This window comes from Oryza sativa, chromosome 9, assembly GCF_034140825.1.
Source record: "Oryza sativa Japonica Group chromosome 9, ASM3414082v1".
Taxonomy (NCBI): Eukaryota; Viridiplantae; Streptophyta; class Magnoliopsida; order Poales; family Poaceae; genus Oryza; species Oryza sativa.
Genome location: NC_089043.1, coordinates 10,100,853 through 10,119,374, shown reverse-complemented (window position 1 = coordinate 10,119,374; position 18,522 = coordinate 10,100,853). Strand labels below are relative to the sequence as shown.

General features: G+C 43.3%; 2 protein-coding genes across 2 annotated transcripts; both read right to left on the bottom strand.

Annotated features, from left to right (window-relative positions):
- Window positions 1-354: 354 nt before the first annotated feature.
- Window positions 355-1,305, bottom strand: LOC4346597 (18 kDa seed maturation protein). The gene has a single exon (XM_015755904.3). It carries the CDS (start codon window positions 1,174-1,176, stop codon window positions 619-621), a length of 558 nt encoding a protein of 185 aa, XP_015611390.1. The 5' UTR covers window positions 1,177-1,305; the 3' UTR covers window positions 355-618.
- A 3,653-nt stretch (window positions 1,306-4,958) lies between these two features.
- Window positions 4,959-9,160, bottom strand: LOC4346596 (enoyl-[acyl-carrier-protein] reductase [NADH] 2, chloroplastic-like). Its single transcript, NM_001422711.1, has 13 exons — window positions 9,023-9,160; window positions 8,205-8,456; window positions 7,636-7,745; window positions 7,503-7,558; window positions 7,309-7,393; window positions 7,192-7,239; window positions 6,992-7,066; window positions 6,785-6,896; window positions 6,288-6,339; window positions 6,159-6,210; window positions 6,003-6,060; window positions 5,662-5,760; window positions 4,959-5,570 (listed from the first exon to the last, which is right to left on the bottom strand). The coding sequence occupies exons 2-13, from the start codon at window positions 8,440-8,442 to the stop codon at window positions 5,440-5,442; spliced, it is 1,116 nt and encodes a 371-aa protein (NP_001409640.1). The 5' UTR covers window positions 8,443-8,456; window positions 9,023-9,160; the 3' UTR covers window positions 4,959-5,439.
- Between the last annotated feature and the right edge of the window lie 9,362 nt (window positions 9,161-18,522).

The window sequence follows — 18,522 nt, the reverse complement described above, 5'->3', positions numbered from 1 at the left end:
TTTAGTCAAATTTAAAACAGTTTACCTCCAGTTTACCTTTTGTCAAAGACGTGTTATAACAGTTTACCTACAGTTTACCTTTGTCAAAGACGTGTTATAACCTGGAAGGAGTAGCTATTTTAGCACGGTACGATACCTTGAAATAAAACTACTTTTTTACCTTCCTCCGCTTCTTAAGCGATCATAACAATTAAATCTCCTCTAAACCAATCTTAACAATTTAATGACTTCATAAACCTTCTCTTCTTGATCAAATCACACCTCTTCTACAATTCTAAAAGAAATAGGTATGTCCACGACAACTTACATTTGATCACGTGTCCATTTTAGAACCACTTGCATTTTGGACGGAGGTAGTATGAACATAACCAAACATCAAAGTAATTTTTTACCACAAACCAACCATACATTTTCTTTACAGGACCAACGTCCTCACAACTCACACAAGTCGATCACAATTCACAAACCAGCATCATCATACATAATCAATTCACAAACCAGCGTAAATATATGTGAAAACCGTGTTCATTTCACACCAAACCAAACATGCAAAGAAATCTCGGATTCATGGACACACTCAACTCGATCAACGATCATGGCAGGCAGAGCTCCATCCGCTCAGACATGCGCCGGCGGATAGCCGGCGCCGGCGCCCTCTGTAGCGGCCACCGGCACGCCGCCTGCATGTCCCTCCACGTCGCCGCCGCCGGGCGCGTCGACGGCGCTTCCGTCTCCCCCCGCGGCCGCCGCCGGGCGGCCCAAGGCACCCCCCGCTCCGGCGATGGCGCCGGGCGGCGCGACGCCGCTGTTGACGACCCCAGCGCCCGCGGCGGTGTGTGCGGGGGCGGGCGCCGCCGAGCTGTCAATGGCGCGTCCGCCGACCCCGACGGGCTGTGCCTGAGCTGGTGGCGGCGGCGCGGCGGCGGGGGAGGACGGGTGGTAGGCGGCGGCGTTGGCGCGCATGGCGTGGCGCTTGGTGGCCTCGACCTCGCGGATGCGGTCCGCCTTGCGCGCGTCGGCGGCGTCCCTGGCCGCCGTGTCGGGCGCCCTGGCCTTGTCGACGGTGGCCTCCACGACGGCCTTGGTCTTCTCCTTCCCCGCCCACGCCGACGCGCCCACGTTCGCCGCCGCCTCCTTCGCCGCCTCCACCGCGCTCGCGCTCCTCCCGCCCTGCATCTCCGAAAACCTCAAAATCTCTCTTGAGAAAATCTCTCTGTGTTGTCGTGCTAAGTTCTTGATTCTTGCCGCAATCTAGTTTGGCACGGTGATTTATTTGCCGCTCGCTCGCTCGCTGTGGCTGAGTCATTTATAGGAGTAATTTTTTTTTTTAACAAAATTAAGTAGAGCTTGTGTTGCTCAAAGATCACTTGGTGCGTACGTGGACGTGCACGTGTCCCGGGTTGGGGGCACGTGGCGGCACGGTGGGAGATGCACGTGTGCCGATTGGGAGAAAGTGGCACATTTTCTGTTTGTTTTTTATTTAAAATTTAAATGAAGGCACATATGTTCTGGCTTCTGGGCTATGGAGGGATGAACGATCGAGAAGCAGGATCTGATTCCATGTTTAACTTACACCATACATACAGGCAAATTTACCCAACACGCATGCTCCCACGTATTATAAGAGCATCCCAACAGCTAATATAAATTTGATACTCCATATATTGATATGGATGATCATCCAAAAGAAGATTTTACTTAGAAACTTTTCCCCTCCCCGTGTAGCTCTCGCACGGGCGGCTCGGGAGGCAAAAAACCCTAGCCGTCCGCGCCGCCGCTCCACCTCCCCACCTCACCGCTGCTGGAGCTCGCCGGCAGCAAAGCCGGCAGCGAGCAGGGAAGGCGGCGGCGAGGCCCAACAACTCCACGGCCTCTACCTCGGCGCGACGAGGACGGGGGAAGCCGACGAGGTACTCCGCCGCAGCCAGGGGAGGAGACGGCAAGGCGGCTTGGGGAGGCGGCGGATCTGGCTCCTCTAAGGCCGGATCTGGCCCTCCCACGCCTGGATTCGGCCGGAGCAGCTGGCTGGGAGCTTCGGCGACGGTGCGGAGGCGGCGGAACAGCCCGGGCGCAGTGGCGGCTCAGTGACGATGCGGCAGCCTGCGCGCGGCGGCGAGCACCTCGGGCGTGATGGCGGCATGATGCGGCTGGGAGTGTCGGACGCGGTGGCGGCAGCTCGGCGACGGCCCGGCTGCCCTCTGACGCGGTGGCGGCTCGGCGGGCCGAAGGAGGTGACGGTGTGCTGCCGGCGACCTTAGCCGGCGGAGGCGAATGACTACGGTGGTGTGGGGGTTGGGAGGACGAGATGGCCAGACCCACCTCCCCTGCCCAGACTCGGCACACAGCGGCACCTTTTGCAGTGGTGGTGAGGCGGCGGGGTGCGGCTGCGTGGAGGAAACGAGGAGTCTGACTCTCGTGTGGCGACGGCGGCGGCGTCTGATGCGGCTGGCGGTGGCTATGGCTGAGGTGGCGGCCGTCGCGGCGTGTGGCGCCGACGCGGTGGTGGTTGAAGGCGGCGGGGATGGAGTCGGTCGAGGGCGCGGGTGGAGGCGGTGGCGACGTCGGCGGCGGGGAAGGAGTCGGGTGCGAGGTGAGGATGGCGATGGTGAGGTGGCTGGGCGTTCGGCAGCAGCGGCTGCGGTGGTGGTGAGCATGTCTGCGATCACCAGAGGCATGGCGGCCTCGGACAGCTAGCCGAGGGCGTGGGAGACGGCTGCATCTGGCCGGCGCGGCATCGTTTGGTGGAGGGTTCGGAGAACGGCTTGGCGCAGAGTGGCGCAGCCGATGGCAACGGAGGCCGGCTCGGCGCGAGAAGCGCGGGCGACGGAGAAGGAGGCCGGCTTGGCACGAGAGGCGCAGCCGATGGAGGGAGGCTGGATTGGCGCGAGAGGCGCGGTCGGCGGTGGAGGAGGCGACCTAGGTGGAGCTGCCGGTGGGTGTGGCGCGGTCTTCGGCGCACAAAGGCTGGTCGACGGAGGACGCCGGTGCAGGGGTCCCACATGTCGGCAGAGCTTGTGTGGTGGTGGAGCATCTGTGCTTCAGCCGTGGATTCGCAGGTGGTAAGCGGCGGGTGAAAACCCAGTTCCGGCCTTGGCCGGACCGACAACGATGGTTCATTCCCCCTCCTGAGGGCGTTGTCGTGCTGTCTCACCCCTCAAGGGTGATTGCCGGGCGAAAGCCCAGTCTTAGCTCCTTTGAGTCTCGACGGACGGCGGCGGTGGTTCTTCCGTCGCTTCTCTTCTTGAAGACGTCGTTTTTGGCATCCCCTAGGGGGCGATCTCGTCTGTGTCCCTTTGTTGGTTTAGTGGCGGTCGGTCATGCTTAGCGGCGACCGGTCCGGTGTTAGCCTTCTCCTGGGCTTATGTGTTGGCGATGTCGGTGTGTGGGTGGTAGTTTATTTCTTTTCCTTTTTTCTGGTTACAACTCTCTAGGGTTGTAATCTTGTAATTTTTTTTCCTGCTCTATCAATAGAACTTCTATCAATAGAACTTCACACCGTCTCGTGCGAGTTGTTAAAAAAAATTATCCAAAAGAAATATTTCTCCTTTATATTCCTTGTCACTCCAACGTATCATCTATATCCTCTATCACACCCTCGTATTTAGTAATACCTTCCAACTAACCGTACATATGTACTTTTAAGGGCTATATATTTTGAACTACTAAATTTCGGATGCCGTTATTTATTGCGATAATCTTTTGAAATGGGTAGGTTTTAATAGATATATTTGTAATGGGTAATTTTTTATATTTGAAATGAGTGAACCATTTTTTATCAATTTGATGCGTAAAATGGGTAGCTTTTCTCTGTTTTTTTTTCTATTATACCCAGATTGCTCTTCTCTTTTCTACCTAGAACATTCTCTATTATTTTCTCGACAAACACGACAGTCGGTGGGTGCGAAGGAGATAGGCGGCGGGCGCGCATAGGACGACGGTGGCAGCTGGAGGCCTCGGAGGGATGCATGGCTGCCACTAGCGACGCTGTCCTTCTAGATCTGGTATGCCTCTCCCTCTCCACCCTCTCATTTCAGCCGCCGACGAAGCAGAGGTCACGCCAGATGAGGACGGGAGCTCGATCTAGATATGACTGATTTGATATGGCGTAGGGAGAGAGACACGCTATATTTGACATTTATCTATCTGTTTTGGCGCATGCACTATTTTTGGATGGCTCAATGGCGTATCTGCCGGAGGCCCATTTTTCACTCTCGTGCACCATATTTCAGATGGAGCACTGAATGGTGTAACTGCCAGGGATGCTCTAAGTTAAAATATATAGTTAGCTATATTGTCCTTCAGAGACATCCGATAAAAAAAAAGTAAACTAAAGTGATTAAAAAAAAAGTAAACTAAAGTGATGCTATGCAGATGTATCAGGTGGGTGTAATTTAATAAATTAACTTAAAAAATAGTGCTTTAACTTATCTGATGCGCGCAAATTAAGACCAAAATAGCTTGCACGGCTAATTTAAATTATCAGGTAAAGAACATAATGTGTACTCGTAACAATGGATATGTGTATCATGCAATATTTATAAACTCGATCTCTTCATGAATTTCATATTAGTTTTCCATATCCAACAACTAAACTTCATTTTGTCTCATCTTTTTATTGAACAAATCTATGTCTATATGACAACCTTCTCACACGTGTGTGTTTGCCCGTACTTAAACCAGCAAGATTAATGTCTTGCACGAAAATAAGTGTTTTATAAGTTTGTGTGAGCATGCACCTGATAAAACACCAATATAATTTACTCTAAACTAAAATAAATATTTAAAAATAAAGTAAATTTTAGAGAACCCAGTTTTATGGTTAAAGTTGCAAATAACCCAAGGTACGTGTGGCACATAACCTCACGGTTCTAAAGTTTTAGAAAATCCCTCCCTTATTTATGTTGAGCATGAATTTACTTAAATTTCTAAAACATAGAGGGTATATGAAATTTTTAATTATTAAAAGTTTAACTCTTTACTGCTCTAAAAAAAATATTTCAGATACAGAGAATCTAATCAAGGGTCTTAATAATAAAAACCTGTGTGATCATGTACCACACGTTATAATACCTATAGATTTTTACAACTTTTATAAAACCCGAGTGAGAGATAACACTACACGAAAAACAAACAACGCAATGGGCAGAACTTCGATTTCCTGTTCTTTTTAACTTCCATTATTCTCTTTCTTCAGATCAGATCCTAGGAGGCTAGGACTAACATAAGAACAATCAACAAACTGTACTCCTACAATGCTAATTCTCATTGCTAGCATAGACCAAAATGAAGAAAACCCAGTAACTCAACTTTCTAGAAAGTCTGCATCTTCAAACTACCATCTTTCCTCATTTTCATATCAGCATCTGGTTTTGAGCTTCAGTTGGGGCCTAATGACCATCTGCTACCAAACGGAACCATCCAGGAGAATAGTTTACACGTCTATGTGGATAGTGTAGGGCTGTCAAGTGCAAGTCCCATTGTATTGAGCCCATTGTCAACATAGATAGTTGATCCAGTGATTGCAGATGCCAACGGCGATGCTAAGAATGCTGCTGTGTTCCCCACTTCATCTGTTGAACATATAAATAAAGCTTTATAAGTGACCTTTGGTGCATAAATAGGCATCCCAATAGAGGCAAACTGAAAGAAGTTAATTTCGACCTGCCAAGAGCTCCTTCTGCAGTGGTGCGTTCACGTACGAATACTCTATCATCTTCTCGATGAAACCAATAGCTTTGGCTGCTCGACTTCCCAATGGACCTGCAGAAACAGGATATGGGAATGTAATGTCGCCAAGTAGTTTAGAACAGATGTCCTCAAAACCCGTACATTGAATAATGAAATATTATGTAGGATGCAAGTGCAAATGAAATTGTATTATCATATAAAAGGATTGTACACATCTGGGATTGAACTTATTGCTGCGTGAATGTTGACACATAAATGATTAATTTATATGAGACTTTATTCTTATGAAAAGAAGATTAATTACTGTAAGATACCTGCTGATATGGTATTCACTCTGATCTTGCCTTTTCGACCTGCTTCGTAAGCTAGAACCTACAAGTATAAGAGAATGGCCAGAAGTAAATATTTGCAAACCAAGCATTATTTGGGATCTTAAAAAAATATGCACGACTTCACACATAAGTTCATACTCTTGTATCACTCTCAAGTGCTGCTTTTGCTGAGCTCATGCCGCCACCGTATCTATAAAAGCAATAAAAACAAAATATAAGTAACAATACTCACAATTTAGAAGTGATAAACATTGAGAGAGTATTCACCCAGGAATTGTCCTTTCGGAAGCTATGTAGGTCAAGGATATAGTAGCACCCCCTGCAAATCAGTGACATTCCTGTGAAGCATGCTGAAATGGCAATGACTCTTGAACTAGAACAACTAGATTCCGACCTAACTAAATAGAACAAAATAATCTAAGAAACATGAGAAAGGCCCATAGGGCTTGTTCGATTGCCAGTCACAGTTTCCACACCTAACCACATGGCAAACAAGTTAGCCAGGAGTTAATAACCAGCAGTACGCTAATTATTTTCCATCTGACGATATTAAGGATTGGTAGCAAGTAATTTCTTGGATAAAGCCAAGGCCCAACTCGCAACCAATGAGTTGGCATTAAATAAGTACTGTTATACAATACAACTAGTAGTATGAAAAACTGGCCAAATAAATTGAGAAAGTAGCATGATTTTTAAAAATCCACACCTGAACAGAAAGAGAAAATAATAATAGTTACAGAGCACTAGCAAAGATTGTTTGATACCTGGATTCATTATAGGAAGGAAGTGTTGGAGTAAAGAGATGAAAGAGTAACTAGATGCTGAAACTGCAGCAAGATACCCTTTTCTTGATGTCTCCAGCAAAGAGTTTTTTACCTTTGAGCAGAAAATAAAAAAAAATAGATGTTAGTGATGACGAGGATAATCAGATGACGACAATGAGATAAAGAAAGAGAAAGATAGTGGCATACCTCAGGACCATTTGCAAGAGAGTGTACGAGGATGTCAATGGTACCAAAGTCATTCTTCACAGTTTCAGCAACTTCCTATGAAATAAAGACAGATTAGGCCTTGGGTTGGAACTTGGGAGGATCGTACAAATTAGTAATCCTCATGGTTCACAAGTATCTATTTCCAAGTAATATGGCAAAAAAGGCATACTGCAGCTTACCTTAACAGTCCAGTTTGAAGATCCAGCATACCTTTTGTTTGCTTTAACCTACACCAGAGGACCGATTCAGAATACAGAACAGGAGTTGACATGAAAAAAGAAAATGATGAACATTACATCATCAGGAACATCCTCAGGAGAGTCAAAAACTGCATCCAATGGGTAGACTTTTGTAATCTCCATAAGAGATCCATCAGGAAGCCTGCAACAAAGGTAGTCAGACACCATGGAGATGATAATCATTCCAGCATGGAACACTGAAATGGACTACACAAAACATTAAATAACTGCAAGTACACTTAGGAACACACTTTCGTGATTCGTCAAACTTCCCACGCCTCAAGCTTGTCTCAAATATGTTCAGTGCCTGAAGATGAGAATGAGAATTAAGTGTTTCCACCAGAACATCTATAATGATACACTTCGTGAATGAGATCAACTTACAGGTACCCATGTACCAACAAGAATCTCGGCACCAGCTGCAGCAAGAGCTTTTGCTATTGCCCAGCCATAGCCATTATCATCAGCAACTCCAGCAATAAATGCTCTTTTACCTGTAAAAAAATGCAACAAGTTAGAGACTTCATGATTAAATATCCTTTGGGTTGTGCTAGATTATACATTTCCTTCAGTAATGACAAGTTAGTAGCACTTTTTATGCGTGCGAGGAGTCAGTGCATCACTCAAATATAGAAGGGCAATACCAAAAGAGTTAACCATGTTCACTCATGTTTAATAGTAGTAAAAAGTTTACATATAATTAATAACAGACTTATAACAGATAATTCAATAATGCATCAAGGTAGTCCATTTTATGGCATACATCTTAGAAGCCCATTAACATACTAAAATACAGCACTTACAGAAATTAGTGACCACCACTAAAATGTTTTTAGCCATGATGAGTGACGAAAATAAACACCATTCAAAATCTTGTCTAGATATTATAGCTCCAAAATTGAGTTAAAGAACTTTTTTTTTGTTGAGTTTTGACTGAGAGGCATAAAGCTTACCTCTGAGATCAATGGGGAGTCCCTGGGCAGACATCGCCCTCACGGCAAACCTCTTGTGGTTCAGAGAAACAAACGGCCCTGCTGATGCTGTTTTTCTGCAGCTCGCGAAGCCAGTTTGGGTACTAAGCGCCCTTCCAAATGAAGGAAGTGCTGCTCTTGACCCTAGCAGGCGTTGGCAAGCTGGGATACAAGGGCGTGCCGCCGCCATCTGCAAGCCAGTAGTCACTGATGCGCCCATCGGCCGACGTCAGGCTGCAATGAGATTAAGCCGAGCATAATGTCAAATACAACATGTATATTGATAGAGCATGGGGGCATCAATCTATTCTGTTTCCGATAATTTTGACAGTTACGGGTCAATGTCAGCAAAATGCCGTACAACAAAACTTAAATTGGAGTTGTTAAGTGGAGCAAAACCATCACTTCTGCAGAGAAAATCATGAATAATTCGGTATATGCACAAGTTACTGAAAACTCGGCTGCATGGAGCATTCCCATAAAATTCGCCCCCCCCCCCCCCTCTTTTTTTTTTTAAAAAAAACAGAGATCACGATTGCTCAGGCTGATGTCCTAGAAAAATCATAAATGAAACCTAAAACTCAAGCATCGTCTTTAACGGCAAAGGCATTGACAAGACGCAGCATCGCAACCCCGATTCCCCATTTCTGCCAGCCAAGAACAGCCAACACTCCCCCCCACCGGATTGGCTTCCGCACCGCACTGACTCCCCCAGGGAAGAGGCCCCTCGTCGCGAGCGCGAAAGGTGACGGCGGCGGAGCGGGTAGAGAGAGAGGGGGTGGCAGGGAGGAGGTGGTTACCTCGCCGGAGGATTCGGGACGGGACGCGGCAGCGGCGGCGCGGGGTGGGTTGGGATCCAATCCGATCCGATTCCTCCCTCTGTGTGTTCGTTGGAGTTGGAGATTTGAGAGTGAAGAAGGCGTGGCGGCGGAGATGATGGGGTTTGGTTTTGGGTTTGGTTGGAACAGTGGCAGAACGGCTGGCTGGCTGGCAGGTGGGGCCACGGGGTTTAGGGGCCTGACAGCATCATCTTTACGATTATGTTTATGCTTATACTACTACTTATCTGTCAAAATTTGAAAATTTCAACCTTAAATTTGGAATTGATTTTGGTTTTTTCATCCAAGTTTATTTTTCAGCCTTAGCTTTTAGATTTTTAAAAATACGTATATAATTTTTTTTCACATTTTTTTTTGCAAATATGCCGTTTGGCTTATTTCGTTTCGCTAGGAGGAGATCGAGAGAAAAAAATATTTGTTTTTCACGCGTGTGTTTTCCAAACTGTTAAACTATCCTATATATTCTGAAAGAAAAATATAGAAATGCTATTTTAAATAATCATATTGATCTATGTTTATAAGTTTAAAACAACTTATATGTAATTAATTATGTACTGATGACTCATCCCGTTTTACATACCTTGTCAATCTTTTCTTTTCCCTTTCCTCGCTCTTGCGAATTTCGAACAAATTTCACGATCATCTTCAGCTTGCTCGAAGTGTGCATCTCCTTCAAAATTTGTTGAAATTCATAAAGAGTTACCAAAACTCATTGAAAGGAAAATGTCTTCAGTGTGGAGACGGCCTAAGATAGCTATGGCTTAGGCCCTAGACTCGTCTACTAAATTCCTATTATATTGTGTTTAAAGTTTAGTGTAAGTTTTGAAGATATAAGATTCATAAGGAAGATCAGCCCTACTCTTAAAAGATTTTCTGGATAAGTCGCTGGACATTTTCCTTTTTTTTTTTGATAAATTGGCCCTTTAAAATACTTATTTTGAAACTAGCCCCTTGTTGACGACCAAATTTAGAAGCTCCATGAGTTGGATTCGAAGTAGGAAAAGAAGCCAATTTTGAGAAGAAAAGACTGTTTGGGAAAGAAGAATAACTACCAAATCGGCTACGTTGATATCGGTTATAACATATCGGCTGAGTACTGGGCATGACATAGTCAAGCGATACCGCCGATCTCGGGAAAGTGGCCCCACAATTGTCATTGGGCCGGACTAAAGATCTTCATAGCTATTGCTACACAAGGAAAAGAGACCTAAGAGAGGCAATTATATCTATTAATTAGGACATTTTTCTAGTTTCCTTAGAGATATTTTGGTAAGGGCCACCTGAAAGGGTCATTCGTATGTTAGAGATAAGAGTCGTGTCCAGCAAGGACCTACCATGTACTTAGAGTATAAATATAGACCGACCCTTTGTAATCAAATAACGTCAGTTCAATACACTTTGGCGCATTGCCACCCTTTTTACTTTTCATTGTTTTTTTTGACGAGTTTTTGCTTTCGAGTTGGGCTGCATCAGGTTCAATCTCCGACGAAAAGGTAAATCTTGTCATGGCGGCTTGTGCTCTCGGGATTAGTGCTTACATCTTTATGACACTCTAATCCTGTCTTCGCAAGCTGCCGAGTTATCATATGTGTCGCATAATCTAGATTGATCTCGTCATCTAGGCTTTTTCAGCTAGCCTCTATCATCGAAAACAACTGGAAGGCTCAGGTTTCAATTTTGAGCTAGAGTATGCGGTACATCCACCATCTTGAATGAGCTCTCATCGGTTTGATTAGATCTTTTGCCTCTCTTCACGCTTAATGCTGCATCGGTTAGGTTCGACCTATTAAGTACTGTCATGAGGCTCTCTATCTAATCTTTTCTTTGATTTCTAATAGAGATATTATCAGGGTTTCAGCCGATCTTGCTTGATTTAGTCGTTTTATCTTCCTTTTTGGTTCTAAATCATCTAGATCTGCCCCTTATATCAAGACCCCATCCTCTTGAAGTAGATCAAGCTTCCTAGTCTCTAGATTGGGTCAAGCTTCCTATATTTCACTTGTGCTGGTATCTTGGTATAAGGCGGTATCGGAGTATTAGCTGGTATAGGTTGGGTTCTCTCCATCGGCTATGCTATGAGCGTGCATAATCTCTTCTTTGGAGTATGTTTAGATATGGAGCAATTTATATTGTCTCGATGCCACCACCGATCTATCCCAGTCGCTCGATCTAAGCATGCCCCGTCTAACGGATTACGCGTCGCTGATACCTACAGTCGATCGAGTACACCGAACAATCTCCAAGTTTTTACTAGCCTACACCGATCCGGCTTGAGTTGCATCGGCGTGGCTCCCAATGTTATGTCATCGGCAATCCCGCCAATCAGCTATCGTTGATGGATTTAACTCTTTTGCTTTTTTTTTTCTATCTTGTTGGTTGCAGGATTAAACCATCTGGCACTCTCAGAACCCGAAGACAAATTTCCCGTATCTGCACTGGAGTTAAGCAGATATACCAGGCCGCTGCGTGCCGATTTTTCGAGTCAACACCCCTGCCAAAAACTTCAACAAAAAATAGGCCGTCGGCTCTGCACCAAACAAGCTGGCACTGAGGTTGTATCCAATAGTGCCAACGGGCCTGGCGCTAACCTCGTGCCACCGTGGCAGCTGAGCGCCTCCCCATGCCGACGTGCCAGGGTGGTCAGCACCAATGTCCTTGGCGATGAGATACCCTACCTCAGCGCCAAACTCATTGGCGCTGACTTTGGGCACTTAACCATGTCTCTCTGCTGGCTGCTGACATTGGCTACCTCAGCGCCAACTGATGTGGCGATGTGGCGCTGACAGGCACAGGCAGGGAAAAATACAACATATGCATTGGCGGTGTTTCTCTGGACCGATCAGTTACTAGGTTCAGATTATGTAGTGCTCTATGTAACTCCGTTATTTTTGACCCTGTGCATGGTTGTTTTCTTGATTAGTGTTCTTGTTGTGGTTGAGGCACCGATGTGGATGAATCCGGCTAAATGAGAGCAATTATTGGGTTTTGGTAGGTGAGGTGCTGGTATGCAGGAGCTAGGTGGGATTAATCGATTCTTGCAGAAGGGCAGTTGGGTGCAACAGTTGTTCTATCAATCTAGTGGCGCGAGTATGGAGAAAGATGAAGAATCTAGGAGGAAAAAAGCGGCGCGAGATAGAAGAGGAAGCGGTTGGTGAAGATGCAGGCGGAGACGAGCAAGCTGAGGCCGAGCACATCGGCGCCAGAGCATTCATCGAAGATGCAGCACAAGAGAGATGGGGAAGAGAGGGGAGAAGGGGAGATAGGAGGAAGAAGACTGGCCTCTGATATATGGGGCCCACATGGGTTCCGCGTTGACTCAGGTCAAATTGCCATGTCGAACAAAACTACCCACTATACTGATATGGGATCTAAATTGCACCGGTTTTGATTGTTGAGGTAACTATTGTATCTGGTATTTTGGTTAAAGGTTGAAAATCGAATTCACTCTCAAGTTGAGGGACCTAAAATGAACTTATTCCTTTGTGAAACTAGTGGTGTGTGTGGCCGTGCGCTAAAATGGGCTAGACACATTTTCTTTTCAAGGGATACCACCAATTTTAAAACTAATAAAAAATTAAAACAATACTACATGTTTCCTTTATATAGAACATACTGAATAGATCTAAATCTACATAATGGATATATTATCAAAGAAATTTGCACTTATGTAAGAAAAAATGCATCAAAATGTAGTATGCATTATCTTAAAACAGACAATTTTAAACAAATGTAGTAAGCATAAAACAAATAAGCTTGCATGTGAGCTCTTGTTTATAATAGAAATTTAGGCATAATATATATAGCACTCTTTAATTAGAAAAGTGGCTAAGAGCCAATTTTCATGGGTTAAACAATTAGCAAGACATCACCACCTTCCTCGTTACCACTACAAAGCTTTTGTTTTCAGCCATTATGGCTGTGGGATCAGCATCATGCCCTGGCCATATTTGATGTCAGATCCTTGCAAAATATTACTATGACCAATACCTACGCTTAATGCATTAGGAGAAATAGAGATACCACCTATTAGTAAACTTTTTGAACTAGAAAAGGACAATTAAGGAACACCATCTTCAACAAGGATACTAACATTTTTAAAAAATAAAAATAAAGATACTAGTGAGATTACGAAGTGAGAAGTAAGCTGGATTTAGGCCTAACACCTAGAATGCATAAGGACAATTTTATGATACTGCTACAACCGAACCATTTGCTCAAAAAATTGGACACGGATGACGGGTTTAATCAGTAGACTGTTTTCATATAAACAATGACATGCCTGTTGTTTTGATAGTACATATGATCATGCCAATATACTTTCATCCTTATCACGGATGTCTACATATATTGATATAACTCTCATTTCACGGAAAAATTACACAGCCCTTTCTTCATCTCTCCTTTCCTCTTCCTCTATTCCAACCGAGCAGATTTAGAGGGAAGCTATGGGTAAATACACCTTGGGTGATAGCAACTTATGAGTGGAAATGAAGGAATCCAGTGAACATATGAAGGTAGGTCACTCTTGTAGAAATTCTAGTAACATCGTACCGATGACTGATAGTAAGCTTATTAACATAGATATCCAAACTTTCTCGGATCGATGAATTTGAATTCGGGAAAACAATGCAATAGTTTTGTGGGGACAACCAAGAATGATCATATTGATCATTCCGAGCTAGAATCTTCAAATTTTCCTGATCTATGGAAGAAATTCCGATGTATTAGATAAATTGGAAGCTCTAGCCATGTCTACCAAGGAAGCTTATATACCTGGTCTTATAAAACATATGTGAGATATAATGTGATGTTCAGAAAATGTTAATTTCTCATAAGTGTCAATGTGTGACAGAATGCCTTCGATATAGTAAGAACATTTTCTATTCAATATATAATGACTATATAGAGACTATCTATATGGATTTATCTATTCTTTTTGAGGGAAAAAATATATTGACATAAGTATATGTGTATTCATACGAAGATATCTTCTGATTGCAATATGCAAGGCCACGGTACATATGAAGTCAGCTTTTGCTCTTTTGTGTGCATGAATCTTATTTGTGTTATTAAGTTTTCAAGTCACATGCTACTATTTGTACTCAAATATATTTAACAACCTTATAGTTGAAACAAGCTACACTAGCCACAAAGAATTCGATTTTCACTAATGTGGAATAAACTAGACCTTTAACCATAACTTTAATGCTAGAAGAGTACAATAGTTCTTTTTAATTTTTTATGTAGTTTAGTAACTTAATGGTACTTAAGCTAGTGTGGAATTTGTACTTATTAACTCACACTTTTGTTGTTTTCGATAACAACAATAATATTATGTGATCTTACTCTCATGTACACAAGCACCAGTAGGTCCGTGAAAGGATACAAAACGGATCCAACTCCAGGTAATTCAAGTAAAGTGGAACTGGTTTATGAAAAGAAATTTTGTAATATGTCAATACTCTCTTATAGTACTTTCAGCTCAATCAGTCTAAAACATATAGGTACTACTCAATACCAGAGGGGAAGGAATCCAACTAGCGGCAATATTCAACATGGTTTTGTGTGACTGTTATGTGAGGATTTGATTTTGTGATAGTTGGTTTCTCCATTGTTCTTTTGGAATATTATGTAATTGTTGTTGGAGGATGTGACTTCTTAAGAATTGGTCTGTGCTGAAGTTTTAGAATATGCTACCTCAATAGCATCCAAATGTTAGCATTTCCTTTTAAAGTTGTATTTTAATTGCCACAAATGTTTTATTTACCAAATCAAGTACTTTTGAAAGGAAGTCATCATTATTGGTATCACAAACTAGTTTATCAAATCACATACTTAAGGGATACATTATCATAGAATTGTGGATTTATGTGAGAAAAAACCACCAAAATGTAGTATGCATTATAATAAAATAAGAGATAATATATTCTGTGCCATTGAGTTTGTCATGGTTCTATGATTTACCACCGAATTTGTACACTTCCATTATATGCCATCAGGTTTTGAAATTCTCTCCTACAATTTGCCATTGCTGTCAGTTACTTTGTCCTTTTGAAAAGACAAAATCACACATAATCAAATGCACAAGATTTATTGTTGTCGCATTTCTCAGGTAGCCGACCTGATTGGTTGCTAGTTTATCTCCAATGAAAATAACAGAACAAGATTTCTTCTCTACCTCTTTGAGTGTCAAGGATAAGGCATACCTCCTACACAAGGATTCATGGAATACGGCAATACCATATACTTGATTGTATACGAGCAGGTATCCTTTAATTAAGGAAATATGGTAGATAATATAAAAAAGAAAATTATCTTCCCGGAATAGAAGGTGTTAGAGACCTATTCAGGGAAGATAAGGTCTCCTTGGGTTATTTTGTTTTATCTCTGTGAGTCCTACTTGGAGAAGAAGATGATCTATGTTATATATACAAGGCCTTCTCACTCAGGGAGGGGCATCAAGTTACAAAGCCATAGCCAAAGCCATACCCAGAAGTAATCCAAAGGAAGCCAACGCCCTATTCGCCAATAGATCTTGTCGGGTTGTTCTCGACAACTACAAGTCGGCGGATTAGTCTAGTCATCCTATTCCTCATTGTAAAGTGACTTTCCCACCCATAATACATATAAACTAGAGTAGGGTTATTACTCATCTTGAGGGCCTAGACCAGTATAAATCTATGCCCCTTGTCTTCTTCATCCAATATCGCATATACGCTTGTTCCAACGATCCCCATACTCTACAGATACCATCATTTTAATTGTTGATTTGCGATAGCATTTATCTCTTTGTACGGCATACAATGGATTCTCCCATGATAAACTGAATGGCATAGAATAAATTCTCGCAAACAAACATATGTAATAAGAAAAAAGAACAAGCTTAGATGCAAGAACTTGTTTACGATTGAAATTTAGGTATGCGATATATAGTACTTCCAATCATATATAAGTTCCCATGTGAGCTCTTGTTTATTAGTGAAATTTAGACATGAGGTATGCAATACTTTTTATGATTGGAAATATAGGCATAAAACAATCGGCATGTGTCTTGTTTTATCCTAAATTTAGGCATGCGTCTCATGCCTAAATGAGTCTTGTTTGTTTTTCATGGATAAAAAAAATTGGCGAGGACATCACCACAGTCCTCATTACCCAGATCGTTGGAGTTTCAACTCAAAAGTTTGTATTTCTTATAATTAGTGCTTTGGGATCATTTGACATCCTGTCCCAATTAGGATGTGGTAAATGTAGCCCATGATTAGTACCACCTTGCTAGTTTAGCAAGAGTGGAACCAACTTCTAAGGGTGTGTCCCTCCAACCATATCATCTCTGGGTTAATCATTTTACAAAACACGAGGATGGAACTGTAAGTGGGGTGCTATATGTAAGTGGCCCTGCCCATTGGATGGTCTGGGCTGCGCGGTTCTAGAGAGTGGGCTGTTACATCTGAGTCATCATGCCCTGGTAATCTTTGATGCCAAATCCTTGCAAAGGATTACTAGAACCAATACCTATACGCTTAATATGTCATGACATACAGAGATACCGTCTATTAGTAAACTTTTCGAACTGAAAATATGAGTGGAATTGATAGCCTTCGAAGGAGATCTACAATACATATTGTGTATATCGTACGGCCTAAAATATAGATCCTTGGCAGGGGGATGTGATGGCACCATTGCGCGCCGACTACTCCATCATCATCCCCGCAACCATCTTGTCAGCAATGGTGTGTTCCTCCCAAATCTGTTGTGGATGGCGAAATATGAAATTGATTTTGGCTCAATTGGGGAATAGTTGGGACTCCACAAGGTATGTCATAAATGCCATTATATATGCTATCATGGGCATTTGTGGCCATTGATCTGTACTTCTTCCATTGGTTGTTAATATTTAAAAGCAGTAACTTTGTGACAACCTTTGCAAGTGTTCTTTCCCTTAATGAGTAGGTTCATTGGGTTTTAAGATATGCGGAGTATAAATGCTAGCCCAATTTATCATCAATGGATGATAAACATGAACTAGATGTGAAAAACATTAAAAGATGTAGCCTTTTGTTTTCTTGATTGTGCTATTTCACGGAAGACCATGAATGATCGATTAGGTAGTCACCTCCTTCTCTGATTGATATACCATAGTAGTAGCGGGAGATGGAGTTTGCATGTCATATTGGGGGCAGCATTGGGGAAAGATATTGCGAAGCATAGCGGGAGGTAGATGGAGCTTGGCAAGAGTCCTGACGGCGCCTAATCAGTTGGCCATGGTGTCCGATGGCGCAACAGAGATCGAGATTTAGTTGTTGTCGTCTGGTCTCCCTCCTCCCCCGTTGCAACCGGATTTGGCTGTCCCTGGGCAATGTGATTTGCTACTCAAGGACTTGCGGGATGGAGACATAGCGAGAGAGGATCACCACACTCAGGCCTAGGCTTAGGGACGGCGGCGGTGGTATAGTGATATGGTGGCAACCCCCTCCTCCCTCATCTTCTTGTAGCTGGCATCTTAGCCGTAATCCTCCTCTAAACCTGCGCGGTAGTTTCTGCAGACATGCAGAGCATAGATCCTCACCGGATCATAGGGGCACAATGCACTCACGTAGCACTATGTGTATACGGTACGCGGCGAGGTGGCGGTGACCTCCTTCTCTATAGGGCCACTGCCACATGCACGCCTAGATGTGGTCACCAACGCCTCGCCAACTACTATTCTTTGCGTTTTTTATTGACCAATGTTCTAGAAATACTCTGTGCAAACTATTTCCTAAACCAAATGTGTTTGTAGAATACACATATTCATAACTATAAAAATGGGTAAATGACATAACATATTTCGATATATTGTGCTAAAAATGGGCAAAGCATTTTTAGCCAATAGTGTTGGAGTGATAAATATGTGTGGGACATATTTGGTAAAATATAAGATATAGCTACTTGCATTGTGTCATCTAGAGTTGGTGAGAACAAGGATAATGATCAATATACTCTAGTTTAGTTTGTCTATGGTAAGGGACGCCTAACTCATTGTAATACGAGAGGAGAGTTTGTAGAGAAAACAAATACTGGAGTCATTTGCAATTCACCAAATCCGTTGGCAAGAACAATGTCATACACATATGATGGTCTTTACAAAATCAAAAATTACCTAGGAGGCAAAAAAAATGTCATTCCAACGTGAAACTATGTATGAACTAGGAACTAGATTAGCTGGGGCAATGTAGTTTAGGAAATTACTCAGGCATGGATGGAAAACTAGTCCTCTAGAGATCATGTTGCGCAGTGTGAACCCTGGGAACTGGATGGACTTGAGCAAGCGGTGGAGGTGCAACACCTGTATGGCCTCTATGTGGTGCTTGGGGTTGTCGAGTGCCAGCAGTGCATCAAACCCCATCTGCTGATAGCATCCCTGCAAAAACACCACCCCAAGACGCAGCACTAGTCGGCAGGGATGAGGGTAGGGGTGT